Source organism: Parasteatoda tepidariorum, chromosome 10, assembly GCF_043381705.1.
Source record: "Parasteatoda tepidariorum isolate YZ-2023 chromosome 10, CAS_Ptep_4.0, whole genome shotgun sequence".
Classification (NCBI taxonomy): Eukaryota; Metazoa; Arthropoda; class Arachnida; order Araneae; family Theridiidae; genus Parasteatoda; species Parasteatoda tepidariorum.
In genome coordinates, this window is record NC_092213.1 from 48,471,661 (window position 1) to 48,486,817 (window position 15,157).

Genomic DNA, 15,157 nt, shown 5'->3' on the forward strand with positions numbered 1-15,157 from the left:
AATTCCTTATAGAAAAGTTTTATTATTTTTCAGTAACTTTGTACTTTTAAGCCAAGAAATCGAATTCTGAAATCAAAAAAAAAAAAATAATAATAATAATAATAATAAATTAAAAAAATCATACAATTTAAAGTAGAAAAAAGTAATGGATTTTTTCTTTGATTAATAATTTAATCTAATTATTTGTTTATCATTTCATTTGAAACAAAAATTTTATCGTAAAATTTCGAATTAATATCAGAAATTAAGTATAATTTATGAGACAAGTACATCGATTGGAAAATTTTGTTTTTCTATTTTCCAGTAACTTTACATTATTTGATTTTTATTATTTTTCCCACAGAATTCCAATTTTAATTTAAAAATTGTTATCTAGGGACGTTTTTGTTTTATTATTTTTCAGTAACTTTTTATTATCTAATTTTACATAGAAATTTGAATAGTAAAATAAGACAAATTTATCGATGTATACAATTAAGAGTAGAAAAAATTAGGCTATTTTTTTTTACCTCATATTAAAAATTTTATCGTGAAATTTCGAATTTTTGTTGGAATTTAGGTATAATTTGAGTGATAAATAAATCGATAGTGAAATTTTGTTTTTGCTTTTGTTTTCGTTTTCCAGTAACTTTTATTACGCGATTTTTATTATTTTTTTTATTGAAAATTCTAATTTTAAAATGTTAATTTGTTGTTCGAACGAGAGTTCGACAGCTAATTTTTTTAAAAATGTTTTTGATTAAAAAAGTAAATAAATGCGGAAATTTTATAGAGAGAATGAATGATGGATGGATTTATTTACGGCACACAATGGGCAAATTGCGACAATTAGGAAACATCCCGTAGCATCAAAATCTCGAAATTTATGTTATAATTTGTAATATAAAAGTTATTTCTTTTAAAAAGTTTTAAATCTCATAAATGAAATCGAGAATAAATAAATAAAATAAAAACATTTAAAAAAATTAGCTGACGAATTGCCGTGCAAACAACGAATTAACTAGTGTTACCAAAACGGCGAAATTCATAGCGTCATTTTTTGCAACTTGACGGGTTCTTGGTGACTTTAAAATTCCATATGAATTTGCCAGTCATAAACAAAGCCATCAACTGGTATAACACCAATTAAAAATGAACCAATGCATTAGATTTAGGAATTTAGGGGAAGTAATGTTATAAACGTGTAGAAACAATAAAAATAATCTATACTTTTTTCCACACAGATTTGTAGAAGAAAAAAAACTTATGATTAAATTAAAGAAAAAGTCTACAAATCCTCTAGATAAATCAAGAAATTTGCTAACAAACATCGCCCCTGACCTTGAAGATCATTAGATCCAAAGGGGGCAGGGAAGGGACAAATGTTTTATTTTCTCCTGTGTTTATTTTCTTGTTCTGATAAGCTGCTATTAATCAAACTTAAAGGAGTGGCAAGCTGATTTCGTTTTCTCTTTTATTTAAGAGGGGGTGGGGAAAATGCATCGCACAGGCATAGCAATGAATGTTTGTGAGTTAAGGAACTTGAAACATCTGGCTAAGAGTATTGATTTTAAAGGTGAAATCTGAGATTTATTTTCAATCATCCACTTCAGTTACTCAGTTTTGTTATTTATTATGGTGAATTGTTTTATTATTTCGGATAATGCATTATTTAATCAGCAGTTATATTCATCTATTTGACATCAATTAACAAAACAATATTTTTTTGTTGAATAAATTCTGATTTCTTAGAAATGCGATATCATTAGCAAGTTTTTCTTGATGTGCAATCACATCTGCTTTCGTTAAATATAGTCTTTTAATAAAAAAAAATAAAATAAAGGAAGATTGTTTATTAATTTAAGCATATAGTTATTTGTTAATAAAAGCAGGCGATTATTTTATAAAGAAGATGGCAGTTTTTTTTTTTTTTTTTTAAATTTTGATTNTTTTTTTTTTTTTTTTTTTAGGATAAATTTTGTACTTAATGATAAAATTTATGAATAAAAAGAATTAAATTATTAAGTTGTTTTTTTTTTAATTCCGTTTATCTTATAATATCCTGTATCTTCGAGATTTTAATACTACGATGAAATTGCGATTTCAAACGAGCAGGATAAATAAAATTGCACTAATGACGAAGTTAGCAATTGTCGCCATGGCGCGTTTGGCAGAACTAGTGACTCTTAGATCGGGGGATCAAATCCCAGCTTCCGGCGATTCTTTAGAAAGCTGAAACTTTTAAATAAAGTTAACTTGAATCTTGATCTTAACTTGAATCTTAATATTCTGATTGCTTGGCTTTCAAATATTCTTCTGAAACTAAAGGAATTGAGAATTCAAGTTTTATAATCAATTAGCGATCTTATTAAATACTTAAGCATTAGATTTGCTTTGAACATAAATTAGTTATTAAAATTTTGTAACAAAAATAAAATCTTATCTATTTTTGCAGCTGGAAAAAATTTGAACGTTACTGGAAATAAAAAATAAATTAAAAAAGAATTATTGTTCCAGTTTAAATAGAAGTCCACAATATTGTTCTAATTTGAAAGTTTTATGACATTTATTTTCATGATAGTCATTTGACTTACAAAAGATCTTTCGTTAAAAATGACTATTGTTTTTTTTTTATTTATTCCAGCTTTTTTTTTTACTTTTTATTTTTCTGGAGGAGGCTCTAAAAATAAGGGGTGTGTATTATAGGCCAGGAATTAAGGTAGATGCTTTGTAACCAAGGTGATCATTAATTGTTTATGTTTTTAATTGACGAAAAAATGTTTAGATTATTTTTTATTTTCCTCAAGAACAACGCCTTTTTTTCATTTTATCATTTTTTAAGATTAAAATGAAAACATTCATTTATTTTCCTTAGTGCAGTTATCATCTGCTATGATAATAGTTAGCTAGTGGAGTGCATTAAGTATCTAGACCTTTTCTCAAAAAATGAGCGGGAATATTTAACAATTCCGGTTTTTTTGGTGGGTTACTAGCCCCTTTATTGATAGAAAAAGCTTATTAGAAGTTTTAATACATTTATGACAAGATTTATTCAGAATGTGACTAACTAAATTCTATTTTGTAATGTGATTAGCTAAATTCTATTGTTTTTTTTTTTTGCAGATTTGTAGTCTGTTTTTCTGTAACCTTTTTTCAGTAGTTAAATTTATTTTCAAAATACAAACTAAAACAAAGTGTTTATAAAGATTTTATTTTTAGGTGTCTTGAAACGATGGCGCCTGGTTTTAAAACATCATTTAAGACCGAATGGATGGAAATTCCTCATTATGCCCCATGGTTACGTGAGTGCCTGACTGACAAATTTTCTGCAGTGTGTAAATTATGCAATTCTGTATTTTCCCTGAGCAATATGGGAAAACAAGCACTAACTAGTCATCAGAAATCCAGGAAACACAAAAAAGCCATTATTAGCAGAAATATGTCTAATGATTTGAGGAGTGCATTTGGTGAACAAGATTCTACTACCAAAAATCTTGTATTTAATTCTCTAAATGAGCCAGCTAAAAAGGATGCAACATTAGTTTCTTTTCTGAGATCAGAAAGTGTATCAGAAGCAGAAATCTTGTGGTGTTTGTATGCAGTGATGGAACACTCTTCTTTTCGTTCTGCGGGTCGGGCAGTACTTTTAATGAAAAAAATTTTTACTGACAGTGAGATAGTGAAAAAAATATCTCTACAAAGAACCAAAATAGCATACACCTGTGTTCATGGTATTGCTCCATATTATAGGGAGAAATTACAAAAAACCATAGCTAGCTGTGATTATTTAGTTATAGGCTTTGATGAAAGTCTAAATAAAATCGCTCAGAAACAACAAATGGACGTAAGTGTTCGACTTTGGAATAAAGATTCAAATAAAGTGCAGGCACGATGTTTGACATCAGTATTTCTTGGTCATTCGACAGCAAAGGATTTGTTGGATAATTTCAAAGAAGCCCTTTCCCAATTTTCCATCAATAAAAATAAAATAATTCAAATATCTATGGATGGACCTAATGTTAACCATAAATTTCTTAATGATCTTAAAAAAGAACTTGAGGAAATGCCGCAAGATCCTGTGCTGTTAGATATAGGTAGCTGTGGACTGCATACAATCCATTGTGGGTTTAAACATGCAATAAAGTCTACAGGATGGAATGTAGTGGACTTTTTACGGGCGCTATACTACATTTTTAAAGATGTACCATCACATAGAGCTGATTTCATATATTTCACTGGATGTGAAAAATTTCCAAAGAAATTTTGTGCAATCCGATGGGTTCAAAATGTAGAAGTTGCTGAGAGGGCATTAGAAATGTTGCCTCATATTTTCGAATTTGTAAAAGCAGCAAAGAAGGAGAAAAAAATCTATGTTGGCTCAAAAAATTTCAGTGTACTCTCGGAGTGTATCAAAGACAGTTTCTTTGCTGCAAAATTGGCATTTTTTCAGTCATTAGCTGCTTTTATTGAAACATTTCTCACAGAATTTCAGAGTGATGCTCCATTAGCTCCTTTACTTTTCTCTAATTTAACATCAGTTTTAAGATCTTTTCTTGATAAATTTGTAAAACCCGATATTTTAGTGGAGAACTCTTCAAAATTAGGAAAAATAGATTTGTCATTGGCAGATAATCTGCTTCCAATCAACGAAGTTGCTCTCAGTTTTGCAGTTAAGGATGAAATTAGGAAAATAAAAGATTCTTCACCTTCTGAAGAATTTTCATTTAGGAAAGAATGTGCAATTGCTTATAAAAAATTCTGTGAAAAGATTTTAGAAAGATCACCTTTTAAATTCCAGTTAACAAGGGGGCTATCTTGTCTTGATCCTGGTGTAATTTTAAATACAGCAATTGCTGAAAAACGGCTTTCATCTTGCCTTTCAATGTTGGTATCTAGCAATTGGATATCAGGTATCAAGGCTGACAGTGTGAAAGATAGTTACAAAACGTTCATTCGGAATCCTCTAGTTAAGAAAGAAATGGAGCAATTTGAGAAGAGGGAAAAACGACTGGATAATGTTTTCTTCTCTCTATTTGAAGTTTGCAATGCACCAGAAAATTTACGTTCCTTTGTTAAGCTTCTCCTCATATTGTCACACGAAGTGCTTTTATAGAAAGGGGCTTTTCTATTAATTCAGATTGTTTAATAAAAAATGAACATGAAGATAGTTTAGTTGCTCTAAGGCAAATTCATGATGGTGTTATGGATGCTGGTGATGTTAACAATATAACTGTGACGAAATCCATGATAAACTACGGAAAACAGTCTCACCCACGTTATATTGAAGTATTAGAAAAAAGGAAGGAGGCAGCAGAAGAAAAAAAGAAAGTTATGTTAGAAAAGAGGCAAAATGAAAAATTAAAAAAAGAATTGCATGCTAAAAAACAAAAATTAACGGCTGATTTTTATTTAGAAACTTCTTTAATTGATGAACAATTAAAAGCTATAAGAAATTAATTTTTAAAAGCTTTCAATTATTCACTTGTTGAGCTATTTATACTGTATAATTTGATTAACTCCACTTTTTAAAACATCTCAAACTTAAGTGTCAAAGAATATATTAATATATATATATATATAGTATATTTTTTATATTTATATTTAAAATAAGTTTTGCAGATAATATAAATGAACAACATTATATGACTAAATATTTTTGGCTTTTCATTTATTGATAATTTATTTCACAAGTAATTTTGATCTCAATTCTAAATTTTTAGTTTGATGGAGTTGATCAATTTGTGTACTAAGCTATTTATATAACAACTTTTTATTTTATACAAAATAAAGTTTCTAAAATTCCTTGAAATGTAGATTTTTATTTTTATAATTTTTATAAACTATTATTAATTTTTAAGTTTATTTTTATGGTTGAGTATACAGCAGTTATTTTTTTATATGTAAATTTTATGGCTGCTATTTCAATAATCTGTATTTTTAGCAGAAATATGTGTATTAATATATATTTTTTGGTGCTAGAAATGCCTAACTTTTTACACCTGTTTTATCAGAGAACATTTACACTTTTTTCTCATTTTAATGTGTCATCAAATCTTGTAAATGTGTATCCACATTTGTAAAAGAAATTCATACAACACATTTTAAAAGCAACACAGCTGTATATATAGTATATATTTTTTTTATTTACTGTATATTGTTGTATAGCTAATAAATTTATGAAGTCTCGTTAATGTTGCGTTGTGGTATCTGGAATTTTAGAAATTTACTCTGGAAAGTCTGGAAAACTCAGGGAATTTTTTTTGGTCTGGAGAGTGGCCACCCTGTTATAAGAAATCTATCAAAGTTGTGTTAAATTACAATTGGAAAGTTCAAAACAAATATTACTATTAAAAAAAATAACCAGACTATATTCATTGTAATAATTCTTCAATATTCATAATTTTTTTTTAACTAGATTAAATCCAGATGATTTTATTGTGGAAGAAGAATATGAGGATGATGATGATCTAAGCCAGGATGAAGCAGATGATTTTTCTGATGCTGGTTCTGATTTAAGTGAAACATCAAGTCCAGATAATTCTACACAAAAACAAAAGAGTTGTCCAAAATATATGGTCAAGGTATGGAATGTTGTGCTAATATAACTTTTATCTTCAACAAAAAGTAATATTGCTCTTTGTAAATATCAGTCCCAGCAACATTCTTGCTGAATTTTTTGTAAAAAGGCATCCTGAATCAAAATATGATCCCTGTTTTCCCTTATCACCCACTGTTTCTTATATTTTTGTGGCAATAATTTGAATGCAGGTAAAGGTATATTTTAGCTTTTTAATTTCCTTTCTTCTGAGGGTAAAAGTTTTAGAACATAACTATTAAAAAAACGTAAAGGGTAAGTCCTAAAATTTTTGAAGAAAATAGTAAGCTATGATTATTTTTTCTTCTTTTTTATTATGTACAAAAATTTTGATGATTCACTGTGTAACAGTGGCACATTCAATAATGTTTACGCCTCATAGTTTGTGTAATTGAAAATTTTCATACTTTCATAAATATTAATTACAATAACAAGCATAACCTATTATAATGCAGTTAAAATAATCCCTCTCCTTCCAAATCAAATCCATAAATATGAAATTATCAAAAAGTAAGGAACATAAAAAAGAGCTTCCCAAAAAACGGTTGTTGATGGGGAAATTGGTCATATCCAGTTTCAGGACATCATTTTATGTTTGAATAAACAGGATTGGGAAAAAAAAATAATAATTTTACTTAATAATGCTTTCCTTTTTTTTTATATAATAAAATAGTTTTTTATTTTAGAAATTGGAAGAGTATGATGATTTTTTTTCTTCTTTGGAGCAAAATAGTCCAGAAAACTTAAATACTGCCAAAGAGAAAATAGAAAAGGTAATATCTAATGTAAATTTGCTTCTGTAAAAATTAATTATTACTTCCTTTCCTTAAATTTAGTATGAACTTCCTTAATGTCTTTTTCAGAAAATGGAAGAGTATGAAGAAGACCAAATTGGGCCTTTAGAGGATGAAGAGATCTTTGGCTATCTCACTGGTGAAAATGAACATATTGATTACTATCTAGGAAAAAAGAAACTGCGAGAGTGAGTTTTTTCCTTTCGTTTATTAGTAATGTATAAATTCGTGATTTGCTCTTTTCCATCCTTTTGAATATGATTCTATTTATTCATAAACAGTTATTGTGCAATGTTTGTGATCAACATCAAATATGCCTATTTACTGGCATGAGAAACTAAGTTCTTACCTTGTTCATAATCAGGATCTTTATTCAGAAATTAATCAGTCAATGTGATTGATTAATTTCTGAACCGGTAAGTACCAATGTACATACCGGTTTACAGAATCAAAGGAGTTAATTATCCTACATTCAATTTTTAATTTTAGACTTGTTACCATACGTAGTGAATTGAGTTCTTTGTATTATTTTCTCCTTTATTGATCCTTTTAAATTGCCAATTATGTTAATTGTTTGACAATATTGTAATGTAAATTCTAATTTAAACTTTTTAAGTTATGTGAGCTTGTAAATGTGAAGTTCATAAGTATATTTTTAAAAAAAAAATTTTTTTTCCTTCTTCTCAAAAGGGAAGATCTTGAAATAGGAAAATGTGATGATACATTAAGAGAGAAAATTCTGAAGTACTCTGAGGAAGATCATGTAGAAAAGCTAATTGAAATTGTCACTGAACATCCCGTTGAATTCGACTGTGAATCTATTATAAGTGAGTTAAGTGTTTTTTTCTTTTATATATTTATCATTGATGAGTTCTCCCTAGGAATGAAAAAGGGCAGGGCCCTGTCTTTCAGAAAAGGGAACTATAAGTTTTGAAAGGGCACTAAATCAATGGTGTAAAAATTTATAAAAGTGTAATAAGTAATAATTGAATTAGATCTCCAACAATATTTAAATTACCCTCTTATACTTTTTTATGTGTATATTTCAAAAAATAATTCTCTCTCATTATCAGAGTAAGAGAAAAATTTGTAGTTTATAAAAATAATTAAAGGTGTGCTAATAGATAATCTCGACACAAATTTTTTCCAAAAAAAGTGGAAAGTTATTTATTTAAAAAAATAATTTTAAAACTTAAAACTATTAAGAAATTTATTAATATACCCCATTAAATAAGATATTTTAAAAATTTTATGAGTTAACAATAATCCTAAGAAAGTAAATTTTTGTAATAGTAATCGGAATTAAACCTATAAGCTCAGATAATTTTACCAGTGTGTAATTATTATTTAAACAGTAAATTAATATTTTTTAAAATGGAATATGAATAAAAAGGCAGTGTTTTCAAGGAATGGGCGGTTTATTTTTATAAAAGGAGAATGTGGGTGCATTTATAGGGATCAAACGGCAGGCATGGGGCAGAGTAAATTTAAGAGTTATCTTCTGTTCTTTGTTTACCTTTTAATTTTATTTATGCATTAATAGCTAAATGCATAAACACTGCACTGATAGTTTAATATTTTAAGTGTGCATCAGCATCTCATTNTTTTTATACAAAAGACTCTATTTAAAAAAATATTTATAAGACAGGGATGACTTTAATGTTTAGAATTAAGGTCTCTGATGCATTATGTATATGATTTGCATTATTTGTGATAATTTAAAAATGTTGTAATAGTTTTGATCTGTGCTGTTCTCTTCAATCTCTTTTTTTTTTCCATAAAAGTAGAATTGTGTATACTATTTTTTTTAATTATTTGTTTTATTTTAATGTTAATAATTGGTTAATTAAAATTGACGAATGCATTAAGTGTAAAAGTACCAATTTTTTATGCTATTAAAAAAATTTGCAACTAGTATTAATATTTTATAATCTAAAAATTTATTAGGATATGTTTCTATTTTGTTTTATAGGTACATATTCTAACAAATACAATCATCCATCAATAATTAGGGAAGAAGGAAAGGTAAATTTCTTGTATTTTATTTCCTTTTTTTCTTTCTAAATAATAGCATCTCCTTTCTACAATGCTACAGCATTTTCACAACAATCCATGGTGATTCCATGGGTATTTTATAAAGCTTATGTTAGGTAGTGAAGTTGATTGTTTTGCTTTACCTTTGCTGAAAACTCTTGAATAGTTTAGTTAAACTATCTTAGCTTCCACTTTTACTAAAAAAGAGTATGTTATGTTGCCTGCAGAAAAATAAATAAAATACAGTTGTAAGAATAGAATCCTTCCTAAGAAATATAAATGAGAAAAATTTACTAAAAATTCAGAATTAGATATTGCGTTGTACAAGTAGTTATACAGTAGAAATTGCATTGCAGTAATTAATGCACAAAAGTAATGAATTATGGTCATGATCATTTTTAACTCAGGTTGACAACTAAATTTCTGCTGCTTTTTGCAAATTTGTTTTAAGTGAGGGATTTGTTAAAAGTTTAATCTTAACACATACAGAGTCCTTCAAAATCCCAGAAAACGTTCTATCAGTTTTTGAAGAGCCCTAAATATTTACTATTTTTTAAGCAATAAACAATTACTTTTATTATCGTCTGAAACGGATAGTCCCGTGATTATTCTCGATTTGACGTCACCCAAGCCCATCTTCCGGTCATTTACAATCGTTGTGCTGTGAAAGCCATTAGGTTCTTTCTTTCTTTTGAATTTTCATAATTAAATCCAACTATTTTAGATGATAAATAACTATGTGAGAACAAAAATATGCCCTAATGTAACTTAATGAAAATGTGAGCTTACTATAACGTGTTTTTATAATATTTTAAATTTCAATGGTACTCACTGAAACATTGTTAAATAGTTGACAAAATTTTCTAGTTCTTTAGCAAGATTTTTTAGGCTTTATAAAAAAGGTGTTAGCGTGAGTTATGGATTCCTGATATTACTTATTAAAATGATGAGTTTTAAATAGAAAATAATTTTGTTCCTTCATAACCATTTGTTATGAAAGTATCAGTATATCAGTAGCCTTATGAAAAAAATTGTGATCCCAGCATAACTATTAATCCATTTTTCAACAAAAAAATCTTTTAAAAAGAAGTTTAAAGAAAAGATAAATAATATAGTCCAGTTGATTTTATTCACATTATTTTAGTTAACGTTAATCTATGTTATAAGAATATTGAACTGAAGAATATGCATTTATTTAGTTCCACATTACAGAAACCGGAATTAAATTTTATTATTACATATTAAAGTAATTTTTCAAGATAACAAAACTCCTATTTACTCAAAGTATAACAATTTTAACAACGATATTAACATTACTGTCTACTTAATTATTTAATGAATAATAAAATGTACATTGGAATTTCATTTCATTGTGCATAATTTTTTTTTTTTAATTCTTTAGCTTTAGTGAAATAAAGAAGTTTAGCTTAATGATTTTTGCTGAAATTATGTGGTTATATTAAATATCATTAAGTGAATATATTGCATAAAGAGGAATTAAAATGTATAAATTTAAAAATAAAAATGGTTTCTAACTAAAGAGAAATTTCTATTTACTCAAAGAATAATATTGAGAATAGATATGAGCATTAATGTGTATTTAAATACGTACATTAATAAAAAAAGAAATAAACTGCATTAGTAAATATATACTTTAAAATATATTTAAACTCGAGTAAAAAAAAATTTTAAAAGGCAAATCTAAATTTTATTACCTCAATATTTTAACCTAAGCACATGGGTTATAACGATGATGAATGGATATATTTCAATGAACTAGATTTATGAAAACATTAATTTTTTAATGCAAAATCGAATAATAAAATCATTCACGCTATATTTAAATGTAAACTATTTCTATCCAATATGCGACTAACTTTAATTCGGCTGTAATTGAACATTCTTTTAACTTAAAAATAAGCGGAATAAAATAATATTTTCAATGAACTTTAATACCACTGATTTTATGTGGAATAAAATTATTCGCTGTGATAAGCTGAATATTCATTTCTCCAGCTATTTTAGTGATAAATAAACAGTTTGAAGTTTTAATCCTTCCATTTTGCTTACACTCCCAAAGCCATAAAATTCACGAAATTTTTACTAATAATATGCAGAGGGTGTTCATACGATATAAGTGATATCAAAACTAATAAAGCATTGAAATACCTTAGAGGATGGAGGCAGCACGTTACCATACCATGACGTCATAAACAATCTGAGATTGTTTTTTATTGCATCACTTACAGAGGCTTTTTGGGTAATTTAAATGTTTAATAATTAAATAAATAAACGTTTAAGGGAGAGAAAAAAACCCAATTAGATATTCTGTTTTAGAAGGGAATTTCCAATAAGTTAGGATTGAAAATAAAATAAAAATTAAGAGATACTGTGATTGTCTATTGCACTTCATCAAACTGAACTGGATGCGCAGAATGAGCTTAGGGATCGAAATTTCCATTTTTAAACTTAGCATACCAATCGTAGCAGTTCTTTCAGATAAAACACCCTCTCCATACACAGTACGAATGTCATGAGCTTTTTATGATACTTTATGACCTTAAATTAAAAATAAAAAGTGAGATAACAAAAAACACTCTTTTTTTTTTTCTCAATGTGACATTCAAAATTAACATAAATTAACTCAAACAAAAAACCGACACAGATTCAAGTAGAGCAAAACATTCACTTTCGAATGATCTAAGACATTATGCTAAAAGCGTCTAATGGCATGCAGAATGTTAAAATTATAAGCAATCTGGGTCATGAGTCTTTTGGTTTAAAACAATTTTGATATTGTTGTTCAATGCTCCAAACCTCAAAAAAGTGAGAATTATACCTTGAAAATATCTTACTTGTAACTGAATTTTATTTCTATTTAATGTTTTTTTATGTAAAAAAATTTTTTTTTCCCCTATCCTACAGATAAGAAAAATAAAAATACCCAATAATCCACTACAAAAGCAATTAACGAAAAGCAAGCTAAAACAGTTAGAATCAGAATCCGAAAGTGAAGAATATTCAGATGATGATGCTGTCTCTGTAGCTTCAACTATAAATATAAGACCTAAAGGAGAAACTCCTGAACAAAGACTTGAAAGAAAAAAGTTCTTTAAACAAGTGAAAAGCGTAAGTTTTTTTTTATTTTTGAAACCATGTATTCAATGTCATATTTCCTATTTGTATTGAAAGCTTAAAGCATTAGTACTTCAGTTACATCTGAACTTGAAATTTTACTTAAATAATTTTCATCCATATACTATTTTTATTACTGAGTTACTATAATGGTTACATTGATTATTTAAAAATTAATTTTAAGACTTAAAATTCATTTAAGCTTCAATGTCTTTTTTTTTTTTTTAATCTATTCTCAATGCTAAAAACATATTATGGTCCAATGAAAGATAAGAGACCCCCTTCCATTTTTTCTTTCACTTCTGATAAATCTCTTTACTGAGCATTAGGAAATTATTTAATTTAAATATTATATTCCTAATTTTGTGCCCTCCTCCAACAAGTCTTTAAATTGTGAACATTTATTCTCTCAACAGGAACTTACCTAGTTGTGTTTTATACAAAAAGATTTTTCCTACTCTCAGCAAGTTAAAAGTTATTCTTAATGAGTTTAAATACTTACCAATATACCTAATTAATTATATTTAGGAAAAATTAATGACTGATATTAATGAAAATAGTTTTTGGAAGAAAATAAATAATGATTAATTTTGAAAAGCTGTCATCTTGGTTTATTTGCCACAAACACTAAAAAAAGCTATATAGAAATAGTAACTTTGGGTTTTTGACTACAGATTCAAAAAATAATCATTTAATTGCACAGAATCCTATGTAATAACTCATTATTTTTCCTTCTGGGCCATGCAGCTGAAACCCTCCCCATGAAAGTGTATACTACAGATAATTTTTTATCTAAATTTTTGTACAGAAAACAAACGAAAATTCATCATTAAAACATCTCTCAACTAATAAAAAAAGAAAGCAAACATAAATAAGGATACTTCTTTTTTCTGTAACTTAATTACAGACTTAACTCTAGGGATTTATTTCATTTTTTAGTATTGTATAAAATTAGTACTAATATGTATATTAGCAAATTTAGTTATGTGTAAGTGAGATAAAGCTAAATTCCTACAATAATAATATGTTGAGGTTTCAAAGTTGGATTCATAAAGATAGCGCTGCTGACTCTGTAAATTCTAATACTGGGCTTTTACCTATGTTAGATAATATACTAAGCATTGAACCATTGGTTAAATTCTACGAAAATTTCCCGTATATAAACTTAGAGAAAACCAGGACTTTTTATCAGAGAGTTAATTATCAAATGTTAGTACATTTACTTGCAATTTTATTTTTCTAGGAAAATCGGAAATTGAAAAAAGAAAATAAAATTGCTTTCAAGAATGAGAAGAAATTCCAACAAACCCAAGCAATGAATGTTCAAAATAACAGAGGAATAAGATTATTCTGACATCTTTTAAACCTGTATAAAACTTGTTATAAATTGTTTTTAATATATTATATCGTTTATTAAGATGGAACTTTTTGTCATTTTTGTTCATTTACCCAAAGCATATATATATATATAAAACTTAGAGGGATGTTTTTTTACTTATTTTTTCAACTTACATATTATGCTTCATAGGATTCTTTTTGACTTCTGTGTCCATAGTATGTCGTGAAATGCATGAAAAATGTCCTTGATTAGTATTTTTAATACACAAGTTACAATAAATAAAAACTGTCCTGAAAGATACTACTTGAGGTCATATAACCAGGGCTAGGCGTGAGATACTTTTCTCACTTAATGCCACTATTATAAAATATCGTAACTTTTATTCACTGTTTTTAAGGCTTAATCATTTATCTCACTTTTTTTTAAATTTCACAATCCCCCCCCCTCATTTCAATCAAAAGAAAGATATTACAATCCTCTTGCACTAATAAAGAAGGACTATGGGTGGGGTGTAGAAGAGGATTGAATATGTGAAGAAAAATTGACAATTTCCACTTCCAAATGAATTCCCCTAGAAATGCAAGAGAGCCATTCACTGTATTGAGGAATGATTTTAGTCATCATCTATCTTAACTTCCGTTTACTTATCTGCCGTGGAGTTGCAGAACATGAAATTTTTTGTATTTCTCATTGAATTGAATTTCCTTATCCTGTATGTGCTTAATAGAGTATAATTTTGCATCATAGAAATTAAGCACTCTTAAAAGTTCTTATTTTACATTAAAAGTGCATAAAAGTTCTTCAGGGTGGCCACTCAAATCCGATTTAAAATTTCCCCGATTTTTCCAGGTTTTCCAGATAAAAATCATAAAATTTCCAGGTTTTTGTTTCTTTATTCATATAAAGTATAGGATGTGTAAGGGAAAAGTGTCGATATTATAAAATATTTTATTCAAAATGTTATTTTTTTAACATATCATCTTGAAAAAAATAATTTATTTTGACAATTTTCAAGATTTTTTTTAATGTTTTGGTACAAAATATCGAATCAAAAATCACATTGACCAACAAAAGAGTAAAATTAAATATAAATACAGTGGAGCATCGTTTATACGACGCCGAAGGGACCACCGAAAAACGTCGTATAAACGATAACGTCGTATAATCGATTTTTACTTCTAAAACTGAAACTAACTCTGTTTTCAGTTAATTTTAATGTTTAACGTGTTGATTTACATAAATTTCTAAATTAGACAAAGCAAAACAAACAAATAACCAAAG

At 27.3% G+C, this 15,157-nt stretch overlaps 1 protein-coding gene across 4 annotated transcripts in view; it reads left to right on the forward strand.

The window, feature by feature from the left end:
• Positions 1-13,961, forward strand: part of LOC107447638 (protein LTV1 homolog) — a 28,259-nt gene extending 14,298 nt beyond the window's left edge. For all 4 annotated transcript variants that reach the window (XM_071186052.1, XM_071186049.1, XM_071186051.1 and 1 more), the window contains exons 6-12: positions 6,395-6,560; positions 7,261-7,347; positions 7,438-7,556; positions 8,059-8,195; positions 9,341-9,393; positions 12,328-12,531; positions 13,781-13,961. In XM_071186052.1, the coding sequence (XP_071042153.1) occupies positions 6,395-6,560; positions 7,261-7,347; positions 7,438-7,556; positions 8,059-8,195; positions 9,341-9,393; positions 12,328-12,531; positions 13,781-13,891 (877 nt within the window). In that variant the 3' untranslated portion in view covers positions 13,892-13,961. The remainder of the gene's footprint in view (positions 1-6,394; positions 6,561-7,260; positions 7,348-7,437; positions 7,557-8,058; positions 8,196-9,340; positions 9,394-12,327; positions 12,532-13,780) is intronic.
• The last annotated feature ends 1,196 nt before the right edge of the window (positions 13,962-15,157 follow it).